This window comes from Cynocephalus volans, chromosome 1 (assembly GCF_027409185.1).
Source record: "Cynocephalus volans isolate mCynVol1 chromosome 1, mCynVol1.pri, whole genome shotgun sequence".
Taxonomy (NCBI): domain Eukaryota; kingdom Metazoa; phylum Chordata; class Mammalia; order Dermoptera; family Cynocephalidae; genus Cynocephalus; species Cynocephalus volans.
Genome location: NC_084460.1, coordinates 257,512,393 through 257,538,944, shown reverse-complemented (window position 1 = coordinate 257,538,944; position 26,552 = coordinate 257,512,393). Strand labels below are relative to the sequence as shown.

General features: G+C 40.3%; 1 protein-coding gene across 3 annotated transcripts in view; it reads right to left on the bottom strand.

The window, feature by feature from the left end:
* Positions 1–26,552, bottom strand: part of MYO1B (myosin IB) — a 171,136-nt gene that overhangs the window by 67,731 nt on the left and 76,853 nt on the right. For all 3 annotated transcript variants that reach the window (XM_063088395.1, XM_063088404.1, XM_063088414.1), the window contains exons 4-6: positions 23,943–24,037; positions 13,789–13,893; positions 2,562–2,608 (exon numbers count right to left, since the gene is read on the bottom strand). In XM_063088395.1, the coding sequence (XP_062944465.1) occupies positions 2,562–2,608; positions 13,789–13,893; positions 23,943–24,037 (247 nt within the window). The remainder of the gene's footprint in view (positions 1–2,561; positions 2,609–13,788; positions 13,894–23,942; positions 24,038–26,552) is intronic.

Genomic DNA, 26,552 nt, shown 5'->3' with positions numbered 1-26,552 from the left:
GAGATAAATGAATACAGTAATTCCAGAGACTAATTAATGCTTTAAGAAAACAGAAACAGAATGAAGTCACAGAGTCTATGAGGTTTCATGGAATTGACATCTGAGGGGAGACATAAATGATATGAGATGTCACAAGCCATGCAAAGATCTTTGGACAGGGCATATCATGCAGAAGTAAGCACAGCTGCAAAGGCCTAAGGCTCCGAAGCACTTGATATGTCTGATGGTCACAAAGGCCCATGAGGCTGAGACAGAGAAAGAAAGACATGGAGCGGAAGACGAGGCCCAGGTGGGCCAGGCCCCAGTTCATGCAGGGCCCGGGAGGCCCAGGAAGGAGGTTATATAGTATCCTAGGAGCAAGGTGGAGCCATGGAGGCTTTCAGCAAGGCAGTGATGGGACTTAGGTTTGTAGAGGTCACTCCTACTGCTGGTGGGGAAAGAGGGCAGGCTGCAAGAGGAGGTGAAGGGAGACCTATGTTTAATAGTGTTTAAACAATTTTTAAGCAAATGAATCATTTTGCGGTTTTTAAAAATTCTTATTGAACGAGAGCCTTGGCAATGAAATTTTCCCAGGCCTATAGGTTCTCTCCTCCATTCTCCAGTGCCTAGTTCAGCTTTTTGCGCACAGTAGATGCTCCACACATTACCTACCCCAGAAAGCCTTGGTCAAGAACAGCGATTTTCAAAGCCTTAAAGTGCTTCTTTCAAAAAGAGTGGTTCTCTTTTTTATTAGAAACTCAGTATGTCAAACTAGAGCTGTTGAGGTGGGGAGGGGGCACCGTGAGGAACCTCCATGGGAACACTGGTCCAAACTACCAGCTATGATGAGGCTGCATTAACTGTAATGGCAGCATCTACAGACTTCTCAGTGAAGAGATCAAGAAACTCATTCTAGGTTCCCAGTCAAACACAATCAGAGGAACTGCAATTTCCCTGAGTACAAGAACATCATACATAAACCACTGTTACGTACAGTAATAACTCCAAATAGTGTGGAGTCCTACTATAAAATTATAAGATGTATTTGTATATATTACTGGTCAAGTCACAGACTGCAAAGCAGAGAAATTACTAAAAACTGGGCACGAAATGATTTAGTATATAATCAAATGTTAATCTCATATCATAATACCCGTGTTAAAATAGGATTTCTCTGAAGATACTTAATAAGTCAAATCACCTGCCAAGCCTTTGAATAGATTTCAAATATTACTAAGTAGTAATAACCTTTTAAGCAATATGGTTTTCTGCATTTTTATGATCTAGACTAAATATATTTGCAAAAATTTTTTAAAGTGTGTGTGCATATAATTTGCAAACAGCAAAAATAAAATCTTTATCACATAAAGGAGCTTGATCATTGGGATTATTTCTATCTGCCCACACTTCACTTCTAATTCTATTTATGTAATAAGATTAGCCATGTAACCACAACAGGAAAAGGCATGGATTAAATCAGTTATAACAACTGAAGGGGCTAATCTGATGGAAAAAATTCACAGCCTTGGAATTAGGAACCTTAGTTAGCCTTTCACTTTCTAAGCTTTCAAAACTATCTCCACCTGAGATCATTTTCTTGCCTTAAGCACTGGATAATGCTACTCAGGGAAAAGCCAAAGGGAGCTAAAGAAGGGGAGAAGGGTCAGGAAGAGCCTCTGGTAGGGAGGCATAAAAGATCATCAAAAATGGTTCCTGGCGGCACAAGCAATGTATGTGAGAAGACAACTCATAAAGTAAATGATCTTTTATTATAAAAATGTATATACTTGGTCAAACTACAGGAAAAAAAGGACCAATTTCAAAACACCACCATCACACTCAACACATTTTCACCAGCTGCATCCAGACAGTGTTTGTGTCTTTGTAACGACCAGAGGCATGAGAGAGCACAGCACAGCTAGAGGGGCCCAAGTGCACCACTGTGCAGGGCACATGCTGGGGCGTGATGGGGGACAAGGCTCAAAAGGTGGCACGAGCCAGCGTCCTGTTAGTGGAAGTAGCATTTTCCAACCCAGCCAAGCTCAAAACATCAATTAGCTACTACTATTCAGTTCTACTCCCCACCACTGCCTCTTTGCATTTAGAGTCGCCAAACCTACTGATTTCACCTATATAACGTTTTAGAATACATCCCACCCTTTCTGGGTCCACTAAATAAGGGACAAGAGCTATAGAGAATACAAACTTGACACTCAGTTTATCTTTTACTTAATTTCTGGCTCTTAATTATGATTTCTAAATACCAAAACTCAATTAAGTAAAGAATTATTCTAAATGTCCTCATGTAAACTGTTCATGGAATTTTATGGTAGAAGACAACAAGACAACATGATAAAAAACAGTTTGTCACTCCTAGAAGAACTAAAAAGGAAAATTCCAGAAAGCAAAAAATAATCCTCATAGAACTTTCAGTGTCTCAATAGAGATGGTATTCTTATTTTAAAAATGTGTATATTAAAAAAAAAAAAAGTGTATATTAAGAAATATTCAACATCTACTGGTGTTTAAACATACATGAGCTAAATATTAGTGTTAACACTTATGTTTATACAAATACTTACAAATCTAGAAGAGTTGTCATTCCTTACAGTTTTGGCATTTCCAAAAGCTAGTAAGAAAGAAACAGATGCATGATTAAAGTTGAGAGAAAAAATAATTTCAAGCAGAAAGATAAAGCAAACATAGTATCTGACATTGATAATTTCTGGAAAATGCAATTTATAGCAATGACATTTCTGTCCAAAATTTCCATAAAAATTTAAGACTACTTAACAGAAGTCTAAATAAGCTGCTAAAGCTTCCTTGTCTTATTATAAGTTCAGAGAGTCATTCCTATGATTCATGGAATGTTTTCAATTATGACTACAGACTTAATCTGATTAATTCAACACCTTTTAACTCTTTTACATAGGAGGCAACTGAGTGGCTAGCAAGCAAGCCATCTGTGATCTTCACCATTATCATCAATGAGTAAGGTTATTGCAGAGATTACTTAAAATTATCAAAGGTTTTATGGAAGTTGATAAGGTTTCCAGATCAAGGAAAAAGGCATGTGAAACTTTAAACTGTTTAATTTTAAAATAAAGCTATTTAAATATGGTTAATTATATAATTCGGAATACAGAAAGAGCAAAAGATTTGAAAACAACAGTCATTTCCGATAGGCTAAAAATGCTACATAGTTTCATTAGTTTATGTCCATGAGACTTAAGGGAAATTTTCCAGAAAATAAAGAAAACCAAATTGGCTCATAACGCAAAATACAAGTCTGTGAAGAGACTAATTTTCCCTGGACTCCCTCTTAAATGAGGGTACCTAAGAATCACAGGGCTGAAACTGCCCCAAGCCCAGAATGCTCCTAATTTAACAAAGGTAGTAGCATAGAAGCCTAAGGTTAAAAAAAGGATTGTGTCACCAAGCCTGTGCACAAGATAGGGGCAAATTAATCTGGGAAAATGGTAGCAAAGGACTACGTAGTATAAACATAAATGATATAAGTAGAGGGGATCTTGGTTTGGTGCTCTGGAAGCCCAGCAGCACATGTCAAACTTTAACATGCAAACCAATCACCTGAGGATTTTGCTGAAGTGCAGATTCAATGGGTGGGGAGGCATGGGATTGTACATTTCTACCAAACCTCCACCTGCCCAGGATGTCACTGGGGTCCAGGGGCCACTCTGCAGCTAGCAAGGACTGGAGCTGCACGAAGATGTGGGAACAGAAAATAATCTTTGGAAGAGGAAGCTGGCAGAAAATCTCTGGATGCCTCCATAACTTCTTCAAATTAAACGAGGAGATCTCTTAAGGGAGGACTGCTGCTGCTGCTGGCCAGTCGTGGGGGCTCAACGCCACTTTGCCCCCGGCAGGAGAGGCTGCCTCATTTACAGGCAACAGCTTTGAAGTGTGGAGCAGGAAAAGAACTGATTCTTAGCTGCAAAAGTGAGTCTTGAAACAGGGAACACGGCGCCAGGGCTGCTGTGGATGCAGCCAGGATCCCGGAGGCTGGGGCCGCACTGAAGGCGGCCAGCTGCCCTATTCAGGATTCGAGGTTTCAGGCCGGCATTAAAGAAGATTCCTGGGAGCGCCCGAGCGGCGCCGCGACTGAACAGCCCGAGACGGCAGCGCCGAGAACACGGAAGGCAACAAACCAGAGACAGAGCGAGCGCCCGACCTGGCACAGCACTGTGAGTGATCCCTGGCACAGCTCTGTTCGGGGGGTGAATGCCCACGCGGCTCCCGCCTGCACCACCAGGCCACTCACTGCCACGGTGCTGCCTCCATTTTCCCAGGTGCGGGCAGCTCCGCCCTGCTCGGCCATCACTGAGCCCATTTGCTTGGCCTGGCGCGGGGCTTTCCGGACCCTGCGGGCCGACCTCCTCTCCCACTCCCTCCGCGGTTCTCTGGCGGGGCTGGGGGTGTGGGGCGTCCCGACCAGTGTTGGGAGGGCTAGGAAGTACGGGCGGGCCGACTGTCACTCCACCACACCCTGGACTCCGGCCCGGTAAACTTCCTGTTACTGGGAGGCAGATACCATCTCTGCGACCACCAGTTTGGAAAAAAGCCTAACGAGTTTCTGGTTGGGAATAGTGTGGTAGGAGAGTTCCCAGGTCCGCTTGAACCTGCCAGAGAGCAGGCTGCAGGCGGGCACTAGACTCGGTTTATACCGGGGGGATACAAAGGTGAACAAGACCCGAGAAAGATCTACACAGTGCTTCAAAGGCACCCAGAGAGACCGGTCGTCTGTGCCTAGCAGAAACCTGGTAGACTTCCTGGGCGAGGCGGTGCTGAGCAGGGTCTTGAAGGCCCAGCTGATAGACGAGGGGTGCAGAAGACACGCCCCAGCCCAGCACAGTGTGCACAGAGGGGGGAGACGTGCGGCCAGGGAGGCGGAGACTCAACAGAAACCACACACCCGGTGGGGCCGCCACTGCACGATCTAACAGCCTGGGCCAGAGCACACGGAACGGGGAGAAGTCCTGTACAGAAAGTGAAAGCTCAACAGAGATCACACACCCTGTGGTACGTGATCCACCAGCCCAGCAGAGTACAAGCTGACCAGAAAGGTGGATCCCCGGAGAAGCCCAAGACCCGAGGCAACCACACACACAAGACACTAGAGGCCAACTGAGCAGTCACGGCGTGAGCCATACCAAATTGGCAACCACAGCAACATCCTAGTTAGTCATTAGTCTTAAACCGGTGGACTGTGAAACCCCCTGCCACAATGAATAAACACCAAAAAAAAGACACCAGAAATACAAAAAATCAAGAAAGTACACCACCAAAAGTTAATAAATCTCATACTCTAGATCCTATAGAACAAGAAGCCCTTGAAATAACTGACAAGGAATTTCGAGTGATAATTCTAAGGAAACTGAATGAGATACAAGAAAACTCAGCTAGATATCATGATGAAATGAGGAAAAGTATACAGGATCTGAAAGAGGAAATATACAAGGAAATCAATGTCCTGAAAAAAAATGTAGCAGAACTTGCTGAACTGAAGAAGTTATTCAGCGAAATAAAAAACACAACAGAGAGTTTAACCAGCAGGCTTGTCGAAGTTGAAGAGAGAACCTCTGAACTTGAAGATGGGCTGTTTGAAATAACACAAGCAGACAAAAAGAAAGAAAAAAGAATCAAGGACATGGAAGAAAATCTGAGAGAGATATCAGACAACCTCAAGCGCTCAAATATCCGAGTCATGGGTATTCCAGAAGGGGAGGAAAATGGAGATTCCATTGAAAACATATTCAAAAAAATAGTGGCAGAAAACTTCCCAGGTATAGGAAAAATCACAGATCTTCAGATCCAGGAAGCTCAACGATCTCCAAACGTATTCAACCCAAAAAGGCCTTCTCCAAGACATGTCATAGTCAAATTGGCAAAACTCAGAGACAAAGAGAGAATCTTAAAAGCTGCAAGAGAGAAGCGTCAAATCACCTATAAGGGAGCCCCAATCAGGTTAACATCAGACTTTTCATCACAAACCCTAAAAGCTAGAAAGGAATGGGATGATATTTTCAAAATACTAAAAGACAAAGATTGCCAGCCAAGAATACTCTACCCTGCAAGGCTATCCTTCCGAAATGAGGGGCAAATAGTATATTTCTCAGACAAACAAAAATTGCGGGAGTTCACTACCACAAGACCACCCTTACAAGAAATCCTCAAGGGAGTACTGGGTTTGGTTCCTGAAAAATAACTACCACTGCCATAAAAACCTAAGAAAAATCTAAACCCGCTAGTACAATAAAAATGGCATTCATGAAGAGAAAACAAACTAACAAAAACACTATCTACAACCTAAGGAACCAACAAACAAAGAAACCAAACAGTAAATCAGAAAGCAAGGAACAAAAGACACCTAAGACAACCAAACAACCAATAAAATGCTAGGAATAAATCAACACCTTTCAATAACAACTCTTAATGTTAAAGGCTTAAATTCCCCAATTAAAAGACACAGACTGGCTGACTGGATCAAAAAGCAGGACCCAACTATATGCTGCCTACAAGAGACCCACCTCACCCATAAAGATTCACACAGACTAAGAGTGAAAGGATGGAAAAAGATTTACCATGCAAACAGAAAAGAAAAACGAGCTGGAGTGGCTATTCTTATATCTGACAAAATAGACTTGAAACTAAAAACCATAAAAAGAGACAATGAGGGACACTACTTAATGATAAAAGGACTGATCCATCAAGAAGACATAACAATCATAAATATGTACGCACCCAATGTTGGAGCAGCCAGATTTATAAAACAAACTCTATTAGACCTAAAGAAGGAAATAGACACTAATACCATAATAGCAGGGGACCTGAACACTCCACTGTCAATATTAGACAGATCATCTAGGCAAAGAATCAGTAGAGAAACACAAGATCTAAACAAGACTCTAGACCAATTGGAATTGGCAGATATCTACAGAACATTCCACCCAACAACCTCAGAATATTCATTCTTCTCATCAGCACATGGATCATTCTCCAGGATAGATCACATATTAGGCCACAAATCAAGTCTCAATAAATTCAAAAAAATTGGAATTATCCCATGTATCTTCTCAGACCACAATGGATTAAAACTAGAAATTAATAACAAACAAAACTCTGGAAACTATACAAACACATGGAAATTAAACAGCATTCTACTTAATGACATATGGGTCCAAGAAGAAATCAAGCAGGAAATCAAAAAGTTTATTGAAACTAATGAAAACAATGATACATCATACCAAAACCTGTGGGATACTGCAAAAGCAGTATTAAGGGGGAAATTTATTGCATTAAATGCTCACTTCAGAAGAATGGAAAGATGGCAAGTGAACAACCTAACACTTCACCTTAAAGAACTAGAAAAACAAGAACAATCCAATCCTAAAGTTAGCAGACGGAAAGAAATCATTAAGATCAGAGCAGAACTGAATGAAATTGAAAACCAAAAAACAATTCAAAAGATCAACGAATCAAAAAGTTGGTTTTTTGAAAAGATAAATAAAATTGACAAACCATTAGCATGGCTAACAAAAAAAAGAAGAGAGAAGACTCAAATAACAAAAATTAGAAATGAAAAAGGCGATATTACAACTGATTCATCTGAAATACAAGGAATCATTCGAGACTACTATAAACAACTATACGCCAACAAATTTGAAAATCTGGAGGAAATGGATAAATTTCTGGACACACACAAGCTCCCAAAACTGAACCGTGAAGACGTAGAAAATTTGAACAGACCAATAACAATAAAGGAGATTGAAGCTGTTATCAGAAGGCTTCCAACAAAGAAAAGCCCAGGACCAGATGGATTCACAGCAGAATTTTACCAAACATTCAAAGAGGAATTGACACCGATTCTTTACAAACTATTCCAAAAGATTGAAACAGACGCAAATCTCCCAAACTCATTCTATGAAGCAAACATCATCCTGATACCAAAACCAGGTAAAGATATAACCAAAAAAGAAAACTACAGGCCGATATCCTTGATGAATATAGATGCAAAAATCCTCACTAAAATGCTAGCAAACACAATACAGCAACACATACGAAAAATTATTCATCACGATCAAGTGGGATTCATCCCAGGGATGCAAGGTTGGTTCAACATACGCAAATCAATAAATGTGATACACCATATTAACAAACTCAAACACAAGGACCATATGATCATCTCTATAGATGCTGAAAAAGCATTTGATAAAGTTCAGCACTCATTCATGACAAAGACCCTCTATAAGTTAGGTATAGAGGGAAAGTATCTCAACATAATTAAAGCCATATATGACAAACCCACTACCAATATCATCCTGAATGGGGAAAAGCTGAAAGCTTTTCCTTTAAGAACAGGCACTAGACAAGGATGCCCACTCTCACCACTCCTATTCAACATAGTGTTGGAAGTACTAGCCAGAGCAATCAGAGAAGAGAAGGAAATAAAGGGCATCCAGGTTGGAAAAGATGAAGTCAAACTGTCCCTGTTTGCAGATGACATGATCCTATATATGGAACAGCCTAAAACCTCTACAAAAAAACTGTTGGAATTGATAAATGATTTCAGCACAGTAGCAGGATACAAAATCAACACACAAAAATCAGTAGCATTTCTTTTCTCCAATAGTGAACATGCAGAAGGAGAAATCAAGAAAGCCTGCCCATTTACAATAGCCACCAAAAAAATAAAATACTTAGGAATTGAGTTAACCAAGGAGGTGAAAAATCTCTATAATGAGAACTACAAACCACTGCTGAGAGAAATTAGAGAGGATACAAGAAGATGGAAAGATATTCCATGCTCTTGGATTGGAAGAATCAACATAGTGAAAATGTCCATACTACCCAAAATGATATACAAATTCAATGCAATCCCCATCAAAATTCCAAAGACATTTTTCTCAGAAATGGAAAAAACTATTCAGACATTTATATGGAACAATAAAAGACCACGAATAGCCAAAGCAATGCTCAGCAAAAAAAATAAAGCTGGAGGCATAACACTACCTGACTTTAAGCTATACTACAAAGCTATAATAACCAAAACAGTATGGTACTGGCATAAAAACAGACACACTGACCAATGGAATAGAATAGAGAATCCAGAAATCAACCCACACACTTACTGCCATCTGATCTTTGACAAAGGCACCAAGCCTATTCACTGGGGAAGGGACTGCCTCTTCAGCAAGTGGTGCTGGGAGAACTGGATATCGATATGCAGGAGAATGAAACTAGATCCATACCTCTCACCGTATACTAAAATCAACTCAAAATGGATTAAGGATTTAAATATACACCCTGAGACAATAAAACTTCTTAAAGAAAACATAGGGGAAACACTTCAGGAAATAGGACTGGGCACAGACTTCATGAATACGACCCCAAAAGCACGGGCAACCAAAGGAAAAATAAACAAATGGGATTATATCAAACTAAAAAGCTTCTGCACAGCAAAAGAAACAATTAAAAGAGTTAAAAGACAACCAACAGAGTGGGAGAACATATTTGCAAAATATACATCTGACAAAGGATTAATATCCAGAATATATAAGGAACTCAAACAACTTTACAAGAAGAAAACAAGCAACCCAATTAAAAAATGGGCAAAAGAGCTAAGTAGGCATTTCTCTAAGGAAGATATCCAAATGGCCAACAGACATATGAAAAAATGCTCAACATCACTCAGCATCCGGGAAATGCAAATCAAAACCACATTGAGATACCATCTAACCCCAGTTAGGATGGCTAAAATCCAAAAGACTATGAACGATAAATGCTGGCGAGGCTGCGGAGAAAAAGGAACTCTCATACATTGTTGGTGGGACTGCAAAATGGTGCAGCCTCTATGGAAAATGGTATGGAGGTTCCTTAAACAATTGCAAATAGATCTACCATACGACCCAGCCATCCCACTGTTGGGAATATACCCAGAGGAATGGAAATCATCAAGTCGAAGGTATACCTGTTCCCCAATGTTCATCGCAGCACTCTTTACAATAGCCAAGAGTTGGAACCAGCCCAAATGCCCATCATCAGATGAGTGGATACGGAAAATGTGGTACATCTACACAATGGAATACTACTCAGCTATAAAAACGAATGAAATACTGCCATTTGCAACAACATGGATGGACCTTGAGAGAATTATATTAAGTGAAACAAGTCAGGCACAGAAAGAGAAATACCACATGTTCTCACTTATTGGAGGGAGCTAAAAATTAATATATAAATTCACACACACACATACCCACATACACACACAAACCGGGGGGGGGGGGGAAGAAGATATAACAACCGCAATTGTTTGAAGTTGATGCAACAGACAATCGGAGGGGACATGGTTGGGGGGGAGGGGGGGAGGGAGAAGGGAGGGAGGTTTTGGTGATGGGGAGCATTAATCAGCTACAATGTATATCGACAAAATAAAATTTAAAAAAAATAAAAATAAATAAATAAATAAATAAATAAATGTTAGAATGTTTACAAAATCATTAATATGGGCATATAATTTTCTAGAACTAAGCTTTAGTGCAAATTTACCATAAGTCCTTTGTGAAAGTTAATTCTAGATGTCAACTTGGTTAGAGGAAGGAATGCTGGGAAACCTGGTAAAGCAATCTTTTCAGGTGTGTCTATGAGGGTGTTTCCAGCAGAGATTAGCATGAGAGCCTGAGTGGCCTGGGTTTGAAAGACCCACCCTCAGTGTGGGTGGGAACCGTCCAATCCTCTGGGGTCTGGAGAGAACAGAAGACAGAGGAAAGAGGTGAAGCTCTCTCTCTCTCATCCACTGGAGCTGCGATACACTCTTCTCTTCTGTCCGTGGAAATCAGAGCTCAAGACTCTTCAGCTTTTGGGTTCCAGAACTTACACCAAGGACACCATCAGCTTCCCTGGTTTTGAGGCCTTTGGACTTGGACTGAGCCATGCTACCAGCATCCAGTTTACAGACGGCCTATCGTGGGACTTTTCTTCATAGCCACGTGAACTAATTATCCTAATAAATCCCTCTCATATAATTATAACATAAAAAAAAAAAAAAAAAAAAAAACAAATTAAACGAGGAGATTATTAGAGTAACAAGCACTCAAACGAGAACTAAGGGCTAAAAGCTGGTCTAGTTTAAAAAGCAGTGACCTGATCATGGAGTGAGGGTGCGTGTTTAAGTAGAAGTTAGCTTTGGATACTCAGCAGCTAAACCTGATGCGTTGTATTTTACATTAGGTGGCTTTTTCTATGCTTTTGATTAAAAAAAAAAAATAGTTGGCTCAAGTTCAATTGAGACAAAATTTACAGAGTCAAACATGTAAAGTTCTTTGCATTAGAGATGCTGCTTGGGCCAAGCATGGTTTAGTAGATCTCTTATTTTCTTTCTTCGATAGAAAATAGGCTGAGATGACATGTTGAGGCAGGAAAACTGCACTCTGGAAATCCTAAAAAGGATGCTTGCTGGAGAGGTTCCCATCCTTCCCCCATGTCCACAACCAGCTAAATGGCTTTCACAAATACAACCTTGATAATGGTGGGTATTGACCTAGTTATCATGACGACCATGACATTCCTCATGTTTTCATAAGCCAGTCCTCTGTGGTGGGTGTGAACATGTAGGGCTGCCAAATTAACTAACTTACACAGCCCCAAAGTCCAGCTCAAGATGCTGATGCATAAAGCACACTTTATTGTGGCCTGAAGGTCAGGGGCAAGTGAAAGAACTGCTTCTAAAAACTTTACTCAGGGCACCATTTGCAAGCCATAAGCCATCTTTCAAACAAATCTGAGTTACACATTACTAAACACAACCCTAAACACTAAAGTCTTTTACTGTGAGCCACAGAATCAAAAACAAGTGATCCATTATAGAACACTCGAGACACATTCCTTAATTGTTTTCCTGAAGTTCATTGTTCTAAATGTTCATTTACAGTAGCAGCTTCAGTTAAAAAGTATAGCATTGCTATAACAGATAATACATGCCCACAATAAAAATTTCTTCCATTTCCTGCACTGGAGCCTAGTTTCAAATACCACCGAAAAGAGCCAGATTCCAGTAATGCAAGCTATAGAATCCCACAGCATTTCTCTTTTAGATCACAGCATTCTTAAAACGAGCATATTCAGAAATAGAGCACATGTGTAGCACCCTAACTTAAAAGCAAAAGATAGCAAAGAGTCAAATACTGGAACAACAAAATGAAGATACCACTTTCTATAACAGCTTCTTTATTAGTTAAGGCACTGAATGGAAGGAAAGATCAAAAATAACGTAATAGATGATTCAGCTTTTGCTTATCTCTTATTCTACCATACAGGGGTACAGATCCATGGTGTTTCTTTGTAATAAAATGAAGAAACTGAACACAGAAGGGTGTCTCAGGGTCAAAGTGAATGCTCAGTGTCCAGGAGCATCTCTGAAAGGAATGGAGGGGGTTGGGCCTGAGGACAAAAGACAGGATTTTGTCCCTGCACACTGGGGGATACCCACCTGCCCCAGAGCAGCTCTGCTTTAACCCATGTTAAATCTTGTCCTTCCCATGACTTTGAACAAAGGATCAAACCCGACTACTTCTCTAGCCCAGAGATTCTAATCACAGGTAGTTTTGGCTCCCCAGGGGACATCTGGCAATATCTGGAGACATTTTTCCATCGTAATTACTAGAGGTTAGGGTGCAACTGGCACCCAGTGAGTAGAGGCCAGAGACGCTGCTAACCATCACAATGCACAGGACAGCCCTCCACAGAAAAGACATATCCAGTCCAATGGTGCCACGGTTGAGCAACCTTATTCTACCCCAACAAGGGTGTCAAATGACAGTAAACATATGCTTACAATAAGAAGTGACTTTAATAGCTTGCCATCAGTAAGGAAAGGATTTGATTTACTGTTTCTAATGTAAGGATAGTTTGATTTGATGTTTTATGTCATCTTCCACGGCATTAAGGAAACTCATCTTTCTTCATTTTCTGATGGTTTTATAGACTGTGTCCCCCCCAAAATTTATACGTTGAAAAAATAACTCCCAATGTGATGGTATTGGAGTGTTGGGCCTTTGAGAGGTAATTAGGATTAGAGGAAGTCATGAGGGTGGGGCCCTCACAATGGGATTAGTGTTCTAAGAAGAGACACCAGAGAGCTCACTCTTACTCACGATCCCCACTCGAGCACAAAGAAGCGGTCATGTGAGCACACAGAGATGGCAGCCACCTACAGGCCAACAGAAGAGGCCTCAGAATGAAACATACCTTGCTATAACCTTGATTTTGGACTTGTAGCCTCCAGAAGTGTGAGAACATAAATTTCTATTGTTTTCGCCACCCAGTCTATGGTACTTTGTTATGGGAGCCTGAACTAATACACAGAGCTAACTGTAGAATCGTCAGGTTTCGGCTTTGTACAACACTGAAAAAATTGGTCCTTAAGTGTTCCCCTGACAATAGAAATAACCAGCCACAGGTGTTATCCTGAAGGATAAGACAGCACAGCACTGCACCATCAGATGCAAATATCAGTTGATTATCTTTCAGCAACATTTAAATAATTCAAATAAAAATTGAAAGGAGAAAAATGACTGTAAGTGGGAAAGCTCCTTTTACATGAGTAAACTGCTCCCTCCTTTAGGCACCTGAAGCTGAGTTCCTAGGATTCAGTTTATTTGCTCCACAGGGCTCGGCCTGAATCTCTCCCTTCCCCCTCCCTCCCAGACTACCTCTCAGCACACCAGGGAGGTGCCCTGAAAACTAAATCTAGTCTTCGGCTCACATTGACCTAATATACACAGAAAATCCTACCTTCCAGGACTGGGTTGGACTGTAAAAGCTGTTCTTTGACTTGATTAACTTCTGCTCCTTTTCCACAAACAGCTGCCACATAGGACATAACAAGCTTGCTGGCCTCTGTGAATGAAAACAAGGCACAATTAATTAAGCAGACACTTTAAAAATCTTTTTTGGGAAGAGAAAATTTGGGGGAGAAGACTCACTAACAGTGTTTTCAAATGTCTTTATTCCTGGGAGTAAATAATGTTTCAGAAACCTTTTTAAGCATTTGTGCTTTCTGTTCAATGACATGTCATTGAGTCACATATAATAGGGACCATGCTTGAAGATTATTGCTGAACTATTAAAAAAAATAGCTTAGTAACATAGCCGCCATAATCTCTGGAGAATTATCTTCTTAAAGCAATCATTTAGACAATTACTATATTATATACAGATGATTCAAGCCAAAAATAACTTGATAACCTGAGTATCTTCACCAAATATATTTTTTAAAGTTTAAAAGAACTGCTCTTCCTCAAAAATATGTTCTAAATCAATCTGGTTTGCTCACAATTAGACCAAATTAATTATTCCTCAATTCAATTAAAAAACTAAGCAGCTAATGTAAGGATTTGATAACAAGAAATACAGGCCTTTCAAGGCAAGGTCATTTTCACAGGCTTCACTAGTAAGCCTGAGAGGTAAGCTGCTGAAGCAGCAGGCCACATAAGGCATAAAAATTTTTCTAGTTCAAACTGGTGAGGTGGACAAAATGCATTTTCAGTGGTTTTACCCGCCCCCTATCAGTCAGTGTCCCCTATCAGCACCTGCCTCCTAGGACCTGATCTTTCCAACACTGAGTTCCAAGGAATGTTAATAAATATTCAAGGAAAATGACGTCCAAGGTCAAATGAATTTGGGGCCACAGTGAATGAGATGCATTGAAACAAGTTTCATTATCAAAATGTTTCTCAGAGCCTTTGATATGATCATGTGTATTGTGGAACTCCAGAAAAGGATCTAGAACGCTTCATTTCCCAAATTTACTTACCATGGAATCCATTTTCTGTTGAGCTGTCTTAGTTCTAATGTTTCATAATCGGGATCTGGGAAATGCTCAACTATTAAATGTGGGCAGAATAAAACACTCCCTGGTCTGGGCAGTCTCCCACATCTTGCTTTGCCTCAAATCTTTGCTCTGGTGCCATTGTCTGTAGGCAGGAGAGCCTTCCCAAGGTGATGGCACCTCTGCCTATAGGTGCAACGGGGCAATCTCAACACTGTTTCTTGTGGGAAGGCCTGCAGGTGGATTCTAGTCCCACCTCTCACCACTGACAGGGAAAAATAAAAGAAATGGAATGCCACTTTGGGCACACTGCCCAACGTGAGCCACCTAAAAACATCATCTAACAGGAACCACCAAGCGCCAAGAATCTAAGCAGGTCACATAAAGAGCTCAGGTCCTAAGATGACTGCTTTTGGAGTGTTAGCAGACATGGTACAGGGGGAGTAAACGACCTCATGGAGTCTGGAGAACTATGGTGGGAGGTTGGGTACTTCCACAATGTTTGGAGTTAAAGCTCCCTCCAATTTGCTTTCTGGGTAATGAAAATGGGTCCAAATAGATTAGCTGGCAGTTTCTGTTGTCTCCCTTTAAAGACTATAACTCAGAAACAGTAGCCTTTTCACCTTTGCAACACCTTCCTTCACAGGGCATCGTCCACATAACACATCTCCTACTGCTTAAAGTTCCTTAACTACATTTTCCATTGTTCTCAGGGTTTAACTACACTAAAGCCGGTAAATTATAGGTACACAGTCCTGTTGCTCTGTTCAGACTGACCCGGCCTCACTTACGGACAAACAGTTTATAAACTATCACATTTCATTTGACTCCTTGGTGCCATAATTCCCTCTACCCACCAGTCCAAGGTGAAACTCTTGTGGTCACTTCAGGATACTTTCTTTCTAGCTCTCTGGCTCTCAAGTTCAGGTGAGGCTGCCCTCCCAGCAAGTTCCTGCCATCTGTGCTATCCGTCTCAAGCACTGGCTCTGCGCCCCTGAACCCCCGCTGCGTCCCATTCTGCAGTCTGGCCTCGGAAGCCACGCACCTCCAGGCTTGCTTTCCCATCGTTCTGCTTCCTCAGCAGCATTCTTTGCTCCCATGCCCACCTACACGCTCACATATATTATGTACATGCTTCTTTTTGACAAACTGCTGGCCTGTCTTTCTTCTCATTAGAATACTAAGAGAAGGAACATATTTATAGGCAAAATAACTGTCTTAGACAGTGGCAAATACACACACACACATACATTTTAGATGAAAACATAAGTTTTCTTTTAGGTAAACTGACAAGAAATATAAAAAGTCCAGGCCAGGCTGGGTTTTTTTTTATTATTCTGGAAATTACAAACCTTACTATAACCAAACATCAAACCTGAGATTTATGACCATACTGAGTTGTCTGGAAATCCTGTTCTGGACATGGGGCAAAAACTGCCTTGGGGGGAGAGGGGGGGAAATCAGCCAAGAATGAGGACCCTTTGGTGGGGGCTAGAATCAATTTGGCCCCTCAGAGACCTTTTAATGGCCAAAATGAGATGGGATCAAGTTCTCTTGGGGTCAAATCTGTTGGCAAATGGCATCATGAAAAGACCCCTTGAAGTCTGGGTTGCACTTACATTACCTGGCTGTTAAACTGCATAGAAACCCGTAACATCTACTAGCATATGAAGATGGATTAACTTAAATTGAAACTAGGAATCACTTTTATTAACTTTAAAACCTATTTAAGCAATTCAAATATAATTTTTAAATATAGTTCAAGGATATAGTTCAAGTTGTTTTAACAATTTATTTCCAAGTTGTTAAAAAGTTTCTATGTTCATATTCTTAACTATCTTCCAGAACTCTATTACTGGGCTCATTTTAATGTCATTTTTAGAATCTAGGATTAGAACTAATTTTCACCAAAGTTGCACTGTCTGAAAAAGCGACAACTCTTAAAACTTTTCTTCTGACATAATACTTAATCTTTAATGCAAGTAGTTCATGAGATAGGCACTACTTTACAGAAATGAGTAAATCAGTAATAATGAGTTGCGAGCTCCAACAAAGTGTACAGGACTGTTTTCATAACATTTCACCATGTTGGAAACAGGAAATAGTAGTTATCTCTTGAGGCTTTCTACTTCATTTCCTTTTGGCTCTTCAGTGCTAAAGTTCAAATAAATTTGGATCTGTATTCAAATATTAATACATTTATACAAATCAAATCTTTATATAATAACCTCTATAAATGAAAAATACTATATTTCTGAGGAGAATCAAGAATTGAATATCATCCTCCATCTTTCAAAGTCTAAATTTTGAATTACGTTGACTTTTAAATATAAGAATATTGGCATTTAAAATTAACAAAATGTAACAGCATTGCTTAGAATCAATTCTTGGTTCATCATTTTCTCTAACTCAGATACTTTACATATGTAAATTTATGTACATATATGTCGGAATGAAACTTGGATCTTAAATTCATCAATATTGGACAAACAAAATATGAAGTCTTCAAGGTCAAAATCTCTTCCCTCCAGAAAACGGTAGAACATCTAGTGTTTAACACATAGTCTGCACTAATGGCCAAATGGCCTGTAGTGAAATACTTCTTGATCAGAATATCTAGGTCAGAATTAGTTTCTACAAAGAATGGAAAAAGGTTTATGATTCTAAAGATTTTAAACTCCTATCAGAGGTATATGAGAATAACTAATTTAATTCTATATTCTCTGGCACGTTGCACTGTGTTATGAATAACATATATATTACTATGTGATTATCACATAATCGTAGAATTATATGAATTCATACATAATTTTTTAATGAAAGAAAGCATTGTGCAACAGCAGTAGGTAAACAAGAGAGGAAAAACAAGCATTTCAATGAACGACATTGTAATCATGAGGACAAAAGTATGGGAATCTCACTCCTAAGATATCAAAAGATGCATGTTAACTGAGTGGGCTTCACATAGATTCAATCACTGAGACAGGAAAAAAAGGTATGAGTATAAGCGAAGCTTATTATGAGCTTTTTTTCACAAAGCTTCTAATATAATTTATCCAGGAGTAACCTGTATCTATAGATGCATTCACAGACACATGTAATATCATATGTGTCACATGTTGATCATATAGGTCAATGTCATATATGACATACAGAGAGCACCACACATTTATTCCCACATGCTGATGTATTTATCCACCTCTATACCTATCCCCTTGGTTATACCCAAATTTTTCTAGGGACTGAGCCTGCACAGGTCTGGTGCTTAAGAGACCTAATTAGTAAAACTGCCTAAATCAACGAGGCCATGTATGTGTACAATGAAACAAGCACTCTGCAACTTAGAGGAACCCCCCTTTTAGCAGTCTTGAGTCTGCCATGCTGCACGTTCAAACTGATCCAACAAGCAGCAGTAAACTGTACATCAAGAGTACAAAAAGCATGGGTCTTCCAATGACAGATGCAGCCTTTGTTCCAGGAAGAGTCACAACTGGCAATGTTCTTATTGAAATATAACTACATAGGGCTGACCAGTTAGCTCAACTGGTCAGAGCATGGTGATGATAACACCAAGATTCAATCTCTGTACCAGCCAGCCATCAAAAATAAAGTTTTAAAAAATGAAATATAACTCTGTCACCTGCTTCTGAAAGAGAGCCACAAAACCTCTGATAATTCACACAAAATGTGAATCAAGAGGGGCCTTTCTCACACGGGAAGGAAACAAACAAAAGCTCACTGCATTTTGGCCTTGAGTTTGCTTAGCTGTTCTGCCTCACTGTGGACATTTCCAGCAGTGTGAAACACTCATCGATGTCCAGGCTACAGTAAATCAGTGGCATCTCTGTCACTGGCAGAGTAGGAGAACCTTGGCAGATAAAAAAGCACAAGTACTATAAGGTCTTCTGGGGTTTAGAACCAAAGGTCGTAATGAGCAAGGCAGACCTCATAACTCTTCTAGCAGACAGCTCAAGAGTTCCTAGTAACTGATGTAGCTGTAAAATTAGAAACCAAACAATTTATAATGTTTTCTTGTCTCGAGATCATCTTCTCAGGCCCAGAGATTCATTCTGATGTCCCTGGAAAAATGTAGTTCTGATGGTTCCCTCCTGTTCTGCCCTCCCTGCCCCCATCAGCCCTTGAATGGTTTTCCACAAGCTATTTGCATTCATGGTAGTGAATTGTGAGTGCACTCCCTAGAAATACTTGGGCACTTTTATGAGACATGACGAATTTTTTATTTAGCACAGCAGTAATGAATTAAATAGCACCCCAAAGGACTTGAAGAGTTCACACCTCTCCCTAAGTGCCCACGTTACATAACTCTCCAGCTTAAGAGTGTCTCTGATGGTTACGACCAGTAACATCATCATCTGCCAGGGAGGGTTTATGACCTAGTTAAATTAATTACATCTTATAAAATAAGCCCTCTGATACTACATGGTAGTTCTATATAAACTATTAAGTAAAGATTTTTAATGAAAAGAATATATAGCACATAGCACATTTCAGGCTCTCAATAAATGTTAGTTATCTTCTTCTTTCATTTACTAACACAAATTCTTTTTTTTTTATTTTTTACTTATTTTTTATTGAAGCATATTTGATTTTACATATTTTGGGAGGTACAGTGTTGACTATCATTATTTGTGTACAATATGTGACGATTAAATCAACAGTATTAGCGTATCCATTATCACAAATCATAATTATTCTTTGTAACATGAATTTTAATAACTACACATACTCAAAAACAATTTTAGAGAAAAAGATGACGCAACGTTTCAAAAATGGCCTGCAATCCCTCTTCTGCTTAAAACTGAGATCAAATTCCCTCTCAAATTTCTCCAAATTCCTCATACTCCCCATGCTGCAATTTCTACATTACCTTCCATCATTTCATCTTCCCATAAGCAATCCCCATGAAACAGACTTCTAACAATACAAAAATTCTAGTCTTTACTCAATTATATAGCATAATGACAATTAAAATCATAGTAAAATTTGAAGCAGTTTTTGTATCCCTGCTTTCAAAAAGAAGGAAAAGTAGAAAAAGATAGGAATAAGTCAGCAAAACACTGCATGTCCTCCAGGGGGACAGAAAGGCAGGAGATGCTCTTGGGAGCTATAAGGGAAAAGAAGGGCTCGTGGACAGGAAGCACCAAAGAGTGTAGCTTAGCGGGTATTTAAAAGCAGCAGCTCTCAAGAGTAGTATCTACTCCCAGCACCAGGAGTTTTAGTGATAATGGACAGCTGAAGCATCCGAGACTACAGTTCATCACCAGACCTAGGAAGCACAGGAGCTCAAAAACAACACAAATGCTTTGAGTGATCTCTAGCGAGCAGTACTCGAAATATATATGATCCGCAGACCAGCACTACTCAAAGTCGGCCAGTCCATGGACTGACTGACTGTTACTGGTCTACATGTGAGAGAAGGCTTTTTAAAATTCGTAGCAATTTGGTAGTTTGTTTTGTCTGTTTAAAGTAAAAAATTACGGCTTACATTTTGTGTCTTTTATTTTCTTAGTGTCAGTCAGATTGGGGGTAGGGGTGCACCTGGTGCTTTACCACACAGGATTTGAGCACCTCTGCTCTAGAGTGTCTGTGGTACCTTCCTCCAGCCTCCTGCTTGAAGCAGCACCCAATCTGGTGTGCTATAAACAGAATGGCACTGCCAGAGGAAGACGTGACAGCCCTGAGAAACAGCTGTCCATGCTACAGACTATGACAGGGGGCAAAGGAATCCCAGGAAGGACTAAATCCAGGAAAGATGACAGGGAGAAAAGGATTTCCTTTGGTGATTGGGGCATTGAAGCCAACAGGACAAGTTACTGAGAAGAAAAATACCAAGAGAAGAAAACTACAAAAAAGAAGAATGAACTCCACGCTGCCACTCGAGTTCTACCAGAGGAATGAGGTGTTTATTTTTTTCTCTCAGAAAGAATAAATGCCAACTCTCTGAAGCAGCACCAGCAACCTCCACTCAGTCTTTCAATAAGGAAGACACCGTTGCCGACGGGTGATGGACTCTGGTTTCAGGAGGAAGCAGTGAAGTTAACAGCACTCTGAGAAGGATGCCATATGCTGACAAAGCTAATTAGTGGATGTGCTGTCTTCTTGGAACACATGTTCCAGAGGAGATGAAGAACTGGCCAAGACCAGCCAAACCAATGACCACAACCCAGTTCTGATGACTCACTTAGGAACAAATTGATACAATCAGAAAACCCTCAGGGGAAAAAGAAAAGAAAAGGAAAAGGAAAAAAAGAAAAAAAAGAAAAAAAAAAAAATATATATATATATATATATATAGTCAGTAATGAAAAAGAGTACCTAAAAAAAACAAAAGAATTTAAGAGGCTTAGGAATATTTTCATCTCTTCTTCCAAGTGAAAATAAAAAGGAACCCATGGGAAGTGAATGGGTGGGCTTATAGATACAGTCAATTGTTGGAGGGTGGGCGTGAGAGGCAGCATCAAGTTTTTAACTTGCCTTGTCAAAATGTTCATTGGTGAACCTGGGGATAACAAGAAGCTGCCCAGCTTCTAAAACTTAAATTCTGTTTCACGTGAAAGAACCGGTCCATGACAAGGAAGATATAAAAGCATTCTCCCAAGATGCCCATGTTCTGTTAAATTTCCTACAGGTAAAAAGGAGACCTGAACAGCCAAAGACTGATGTCTGTCAAAAGGGACTGGGAATAGGCAAGAGGGTTCCCTCATTAGCGAGAGATACTCATTAGACATTGCTACAGTCTTCGTGGGAGATAAGGGTTGGTGGCTTGAACTAGTCTCCATATGGACACAAAGAAAAGGAAAACACAGCCTGGCATGAGATATATTCTAGAGATAGAACTGACAGGTTTAAAAAATGGATTTGATGTGGGAAATACAGGAAAGGAAGAAATCAAGGATGACACAAACATTCCTAGCTTGATAAGAAGGTAGACTGGTGATTTCACTTATTGAGATAAGGAGGTTTGGTTACAGGGGGGTACAGCGAGAAATCAAGAGTTCTGTTCTGTATATCCTTAGTTTGTACAGGAGAAACAGTGGTAATATCAGGTAGACACTGGATGTATTGGGAGATCAGACAAGAGGTACTGGCTGGTCACAGCAAGCCTCCAGGGGGAAAAGATGGTATTGGCTGGAAGTATAAAAGTAGAAATCATTAATATAATCAGAGAATAGTTGAGACTACATAAGGAGAGAATATAGAAAGATACAGAAAGATACCCAACCAAGAGCAGGGTTCGATACCTGTACTGGCCAGCTGCCAAAAAAAAGTTAAAAAGTTTGGTGCTGGCCAGTTAGCTCAGTTGGTTATAGCACAGCCTTATAACATCAAAGTCAAGGGTTCAGATCCCTGTGCCAGCCAGCTGCAAAAAAAAAAAAAGAAAGAGAGAAAGATACCCAGAACTAAGCCAAACAGTCAATTAACTTTTAGTAGGCCAGAACTATATTTTAAATGAGACTGGGCAATTTCCATGAAGATCAGTCTTCAGCTATTTCCTGTTCAGTATTTTTGTCAGTCACTTCAATAAAGATATGAGGCTGGCTCCTTGGATTGGAAGATAATATTTATTCAATCATTCAAATATACAGTGATTGCCTACTGTGTGCCAGACATTAAACTAGGTAGTAGAGACACAAAATAAAATCCACCCCTGAAAAAGACATAGGAGGCCAGCTGAAGGAGATTTACCAACACAGGCAATGGTAGCATGGCACTCAAAAAGAACCATGTTCAAGGTAAAGAGATGCAGCTTAGTATAGTGGATAAAAGCAGGGACCCTAGAACTATACCTCCAATAGTCAAAATCCCAACTCTGCCACTTATTCACTGTGTAAGATTAGATAAATTGCTGAGCCTTTCTGTGTCTCAATTTCCTCATCATCAAAACGGGGATACACAAAAATATTTATCTCATACACGTAAGATGCTAAATAAGCACAATACCCAGCACATGGTAAGTGTCAACATAGGTTAGCTGCTATGCTTATTACCCAACAGCATGGCAGTGGAGGAGGGAGGGGGCGGCAGTCCTGAAGACAGTAGAGGAAGGAGTAGAGTAGAATGACTCTGTAGGGACACACAGCCATTTCAAAGCAGACAGCGAGGCTTTCAAGACCCAAATCTTCCTAAGAGCTTATGACCAAAATGGATTCAGTCGGCTGAATGAACACCTATGGTGGATTTTCTTCTCTTGATGAATGGGGACTCAAAATGTATAAGTCTAATAATTAAATAACTATGCAAAGTGGAAACATTTAAAATCCCACCTTTGCATACTAAAAGAAATTACCAGTTACAGAATCAGATTCTCATCTACAAGACAAAAGCATTTCACAGATGAAACGTTATGAAGTACCATCTCCCTTACCATCCTCCTCCCCTGACTCCTCAGTTTCGTCAAAAAAAAAAACCCCACCGACAAAGTGGTTTTAACCTTTCCAAGTCTGGATTCAGAGAGTGTGGCTCTTTTGAATCTTGTCCAGGTAGCTGGGCACTGTGTGTAAAGCTACGTTCTCACTCAAGACCATAATCATATGAAACGCTTATATTAAAAGCACAAGCAAAAAAAAAGCATAATCCCTCCATTTCAGGTTTGTTTTCTGGGGAGGTTGTCAAGTGTCTAAAAAGTACATACAAAAATCTCAACTTTTTAGGCTTCAGAGGAAAACTCCAGAATAAAATGCAAGCATTTTCCTGGTGCTTTCCCGCACTTTTTAGCAGACAATGGGCGTGGCTGCAACCTCTGAAAGTCTGAGTAAATTGGTATTCTTCAGGGAAATGGTCTGACTCTGCAGGGGCACACAGGCTTTGATGTCTTGGAAGAAAGGTAAATGACCTTGAAGCACGCAGAGACTGCGATAGAAAGGTCTAGAATCTAGCACTAAACGCCCATAATGGGTGGGACTCCCTTGATAGGCACCTTGTTTCTTCAGTGACAGATGAGGCATGTCCTTTCCAGAGATCATTTCATGATCCTAATCAGTCGCCTCCTGTAAAGGAGCCCCCAAAGTGGCCCCAAATGCCCTCTGTGCTATCATCATTCTTTGCAGAAGTTACATTCTACAGACAAGAAAGTAAGGTGGTTTGGTGGTAGCCTTACCTGTTTTTCCTGCTCCACTCTCCCCAGTAATGAGAATACATTGGTCTTTATCTTGATCTCGTAGGGATCTGTATGCTTCATCTGACAGGGCAAAGCTGCAGGGCATAATAGAAAAAATTTCCTTAGAATTCAGCTCAAATGTAACCACAGGTTCTTTAAAGGCTACTCTGATGCTTTAGAAAGCAAACTGAGGCATCACATTTTATTTCCTTCAAATTCTTAAAATAAATAAATCCATCCTTGTGGCCCATGTTACCTTTTCCCATGCATTCTCTATGAACCAAAACGGCACTGACTTACTGCACACTAAAGACATGCTTTATTTAACCCACATGCTATACTTAAGGCTCTTTCTATTAAAATCCAGGTGATTCGGAGAACCAAATAGAAAATGTCATATCACGTGTCCACAACTGGGCACTGCTGAGATTTTTCAGAACAGTATACTGGAGTTTCAATATAATGAAGAAATTACTCCTATCAATACACAGGAGTTTCAAAGCAATGAAGAAAAAAATCTTTTCACATATTAGAAAAATGCTATCCAATACCAAACAGCTGATGCTACCTACCATCACTAAGCTAAATACAGAACTACTGCCTTTATAAGCAAATGACTGAAGACCCATCAGAGGCAAAATGGTGCTATTGGGTTTGCCATGGTACTTGTCCAGTCCCAGACCCCCAACATCTCACCCTGCCTTATAATGACACAGGGTCCCCTATTGAGTAGGGCCAGGCCAGTCCTCCTGTTGACCTTCCCCTCCTCAAAATTTACTAATGAGGTAAATTTTGCCCCTTCTAGCTAAGTGGAAAATAATTCTGACAATATAACGTATTTAAAATAGGTAAGGTTCCTCTTCTAACTCACTTATTGACAAGTACTTACTGAAAGTCTACTATATGTGAAGAACAAGTTGGGAATGTAGAGATAATTAATCAAGGCCACATCTTTCATGAGTTCTCAGTCAAAAGCAGGAAAGAAAAGTACACATAGAAAATGGCAACCCAACACATTAAGCCCAACGATAAAGATATATGCAAAACACTGCTGACCAAGATAAGACCTAGACAGGGGTTGGTGACTGGAATAAGAGAATCTTCAAGAGGTGGAAAAACCAGTTCTGAAGAATGAATTAGTAAGACAAAGGGCTTTTAGACAAAAACAAAGGTCAAAACCTCATAGAGGTAGAGGTGAGGGGCTATGAGCAGCTCCGTGTCTCTGCAAGGAACAGCATGGGGAAGAGAGGATGAGAGATGAGCTAGAGAGAGATGGGCAGAGTCCAAATTAAGAACAACAGAGCTGATAGGACTCTAAACTAGAGAACTCTAAACTCTAGAGCTGCAGGACTGTAAACAGGGGAGTGGCAAGGTCAGAGTACTTAGAACTAATAATGACAACATTTACCATGTACCGGGCCCTTTATGCTTAATCATCTGAAAGCTCACAAGACTGGCACAAAGCAAGGACATAACTTGCTGAGGTCACACTGTCAGTGTGACACGGTGGAACCAGTACTGACCCCTTCTCTTGACAGCTGGGATGCCGCACCCCTACATACTGGATAGATCACAGGGCAACGAGGGTGCACATTAGAGAGACCAGTCTGAAGGCAGGAGACTGGAGAAGGACTGGGATAGAGGAAGAGCTTAAATTTGGCCAACCAGACCACAGAGGGCTTTGTACACCAGTCAAGGACCTTGGCTTTTCTTCAGAAGGCATGAAAAGCCACTAATATTGACAACTTACTGAATGTGGCGTCCTCATATTCATAATCAGATTTATTCCTCAATATAGCTCTGCAAAGTGAATGTTAGACTCCTTAGAGAAAAATGTTCCTGAGAGGTGACGTAAGAAGCCCATGATTCCTTTCTCAGGGAAGTCATAACTTGAACCCAGAAGTACAATGAATCACATTGTTCCCCCTCTCATCATTTTATCTTCTGGCTGGATTACTGACATCCTCAAGGAAAGCCACCTCCACTCTTATTTTGTAAAGCTGATATCAATGAGTCTTTCCCCTCGCATGTAATAAGTATATTCTAAATGCATTAGTTGAATGAATGCATTTACATAAGGAAAAGGAACACAGAAAGAAAAAATAATGAAAATATCGGGAACCAGGGTCTTTTTTAAGTAACAGGTTTTTCCAGCTTGTTTATCAGAACAGTAGCACACACTGATCTCTTTCTGTCCCTCAAAGCCCTTTCCACCATTCTCTGTATAACCAAGCTCCAGGGCTGCTCAGTGGCCTTGGCCTTGTCTACCAGCCAGAAGCAAGTGCCCCCTCTCTGTACTACTGCACAACAGGGACGGTGGAAAACACAGTGAATACACAGGAAGAAAACATCCTGGATTGGATTCCTTAGGCCCCAGATCTACAACTCAGCACCTACATGCCCTCCAGCAAGTCATTCGCCTGGCTGAACTTTGGTTTCTTCATCTACAAAATAGCCACATACCAAGGTCAAGGGTTTCAATCTTCCTGCCAGCCAGCAGCCAAAGAAAAAATAATAGCCACATACTTCAGAAGATTAAATAAAAGTGTATAAAAGCACTTGGAAAGTTATTGAAGCCCTGAATACATGTCAGAAAATCATTCTGTGTTA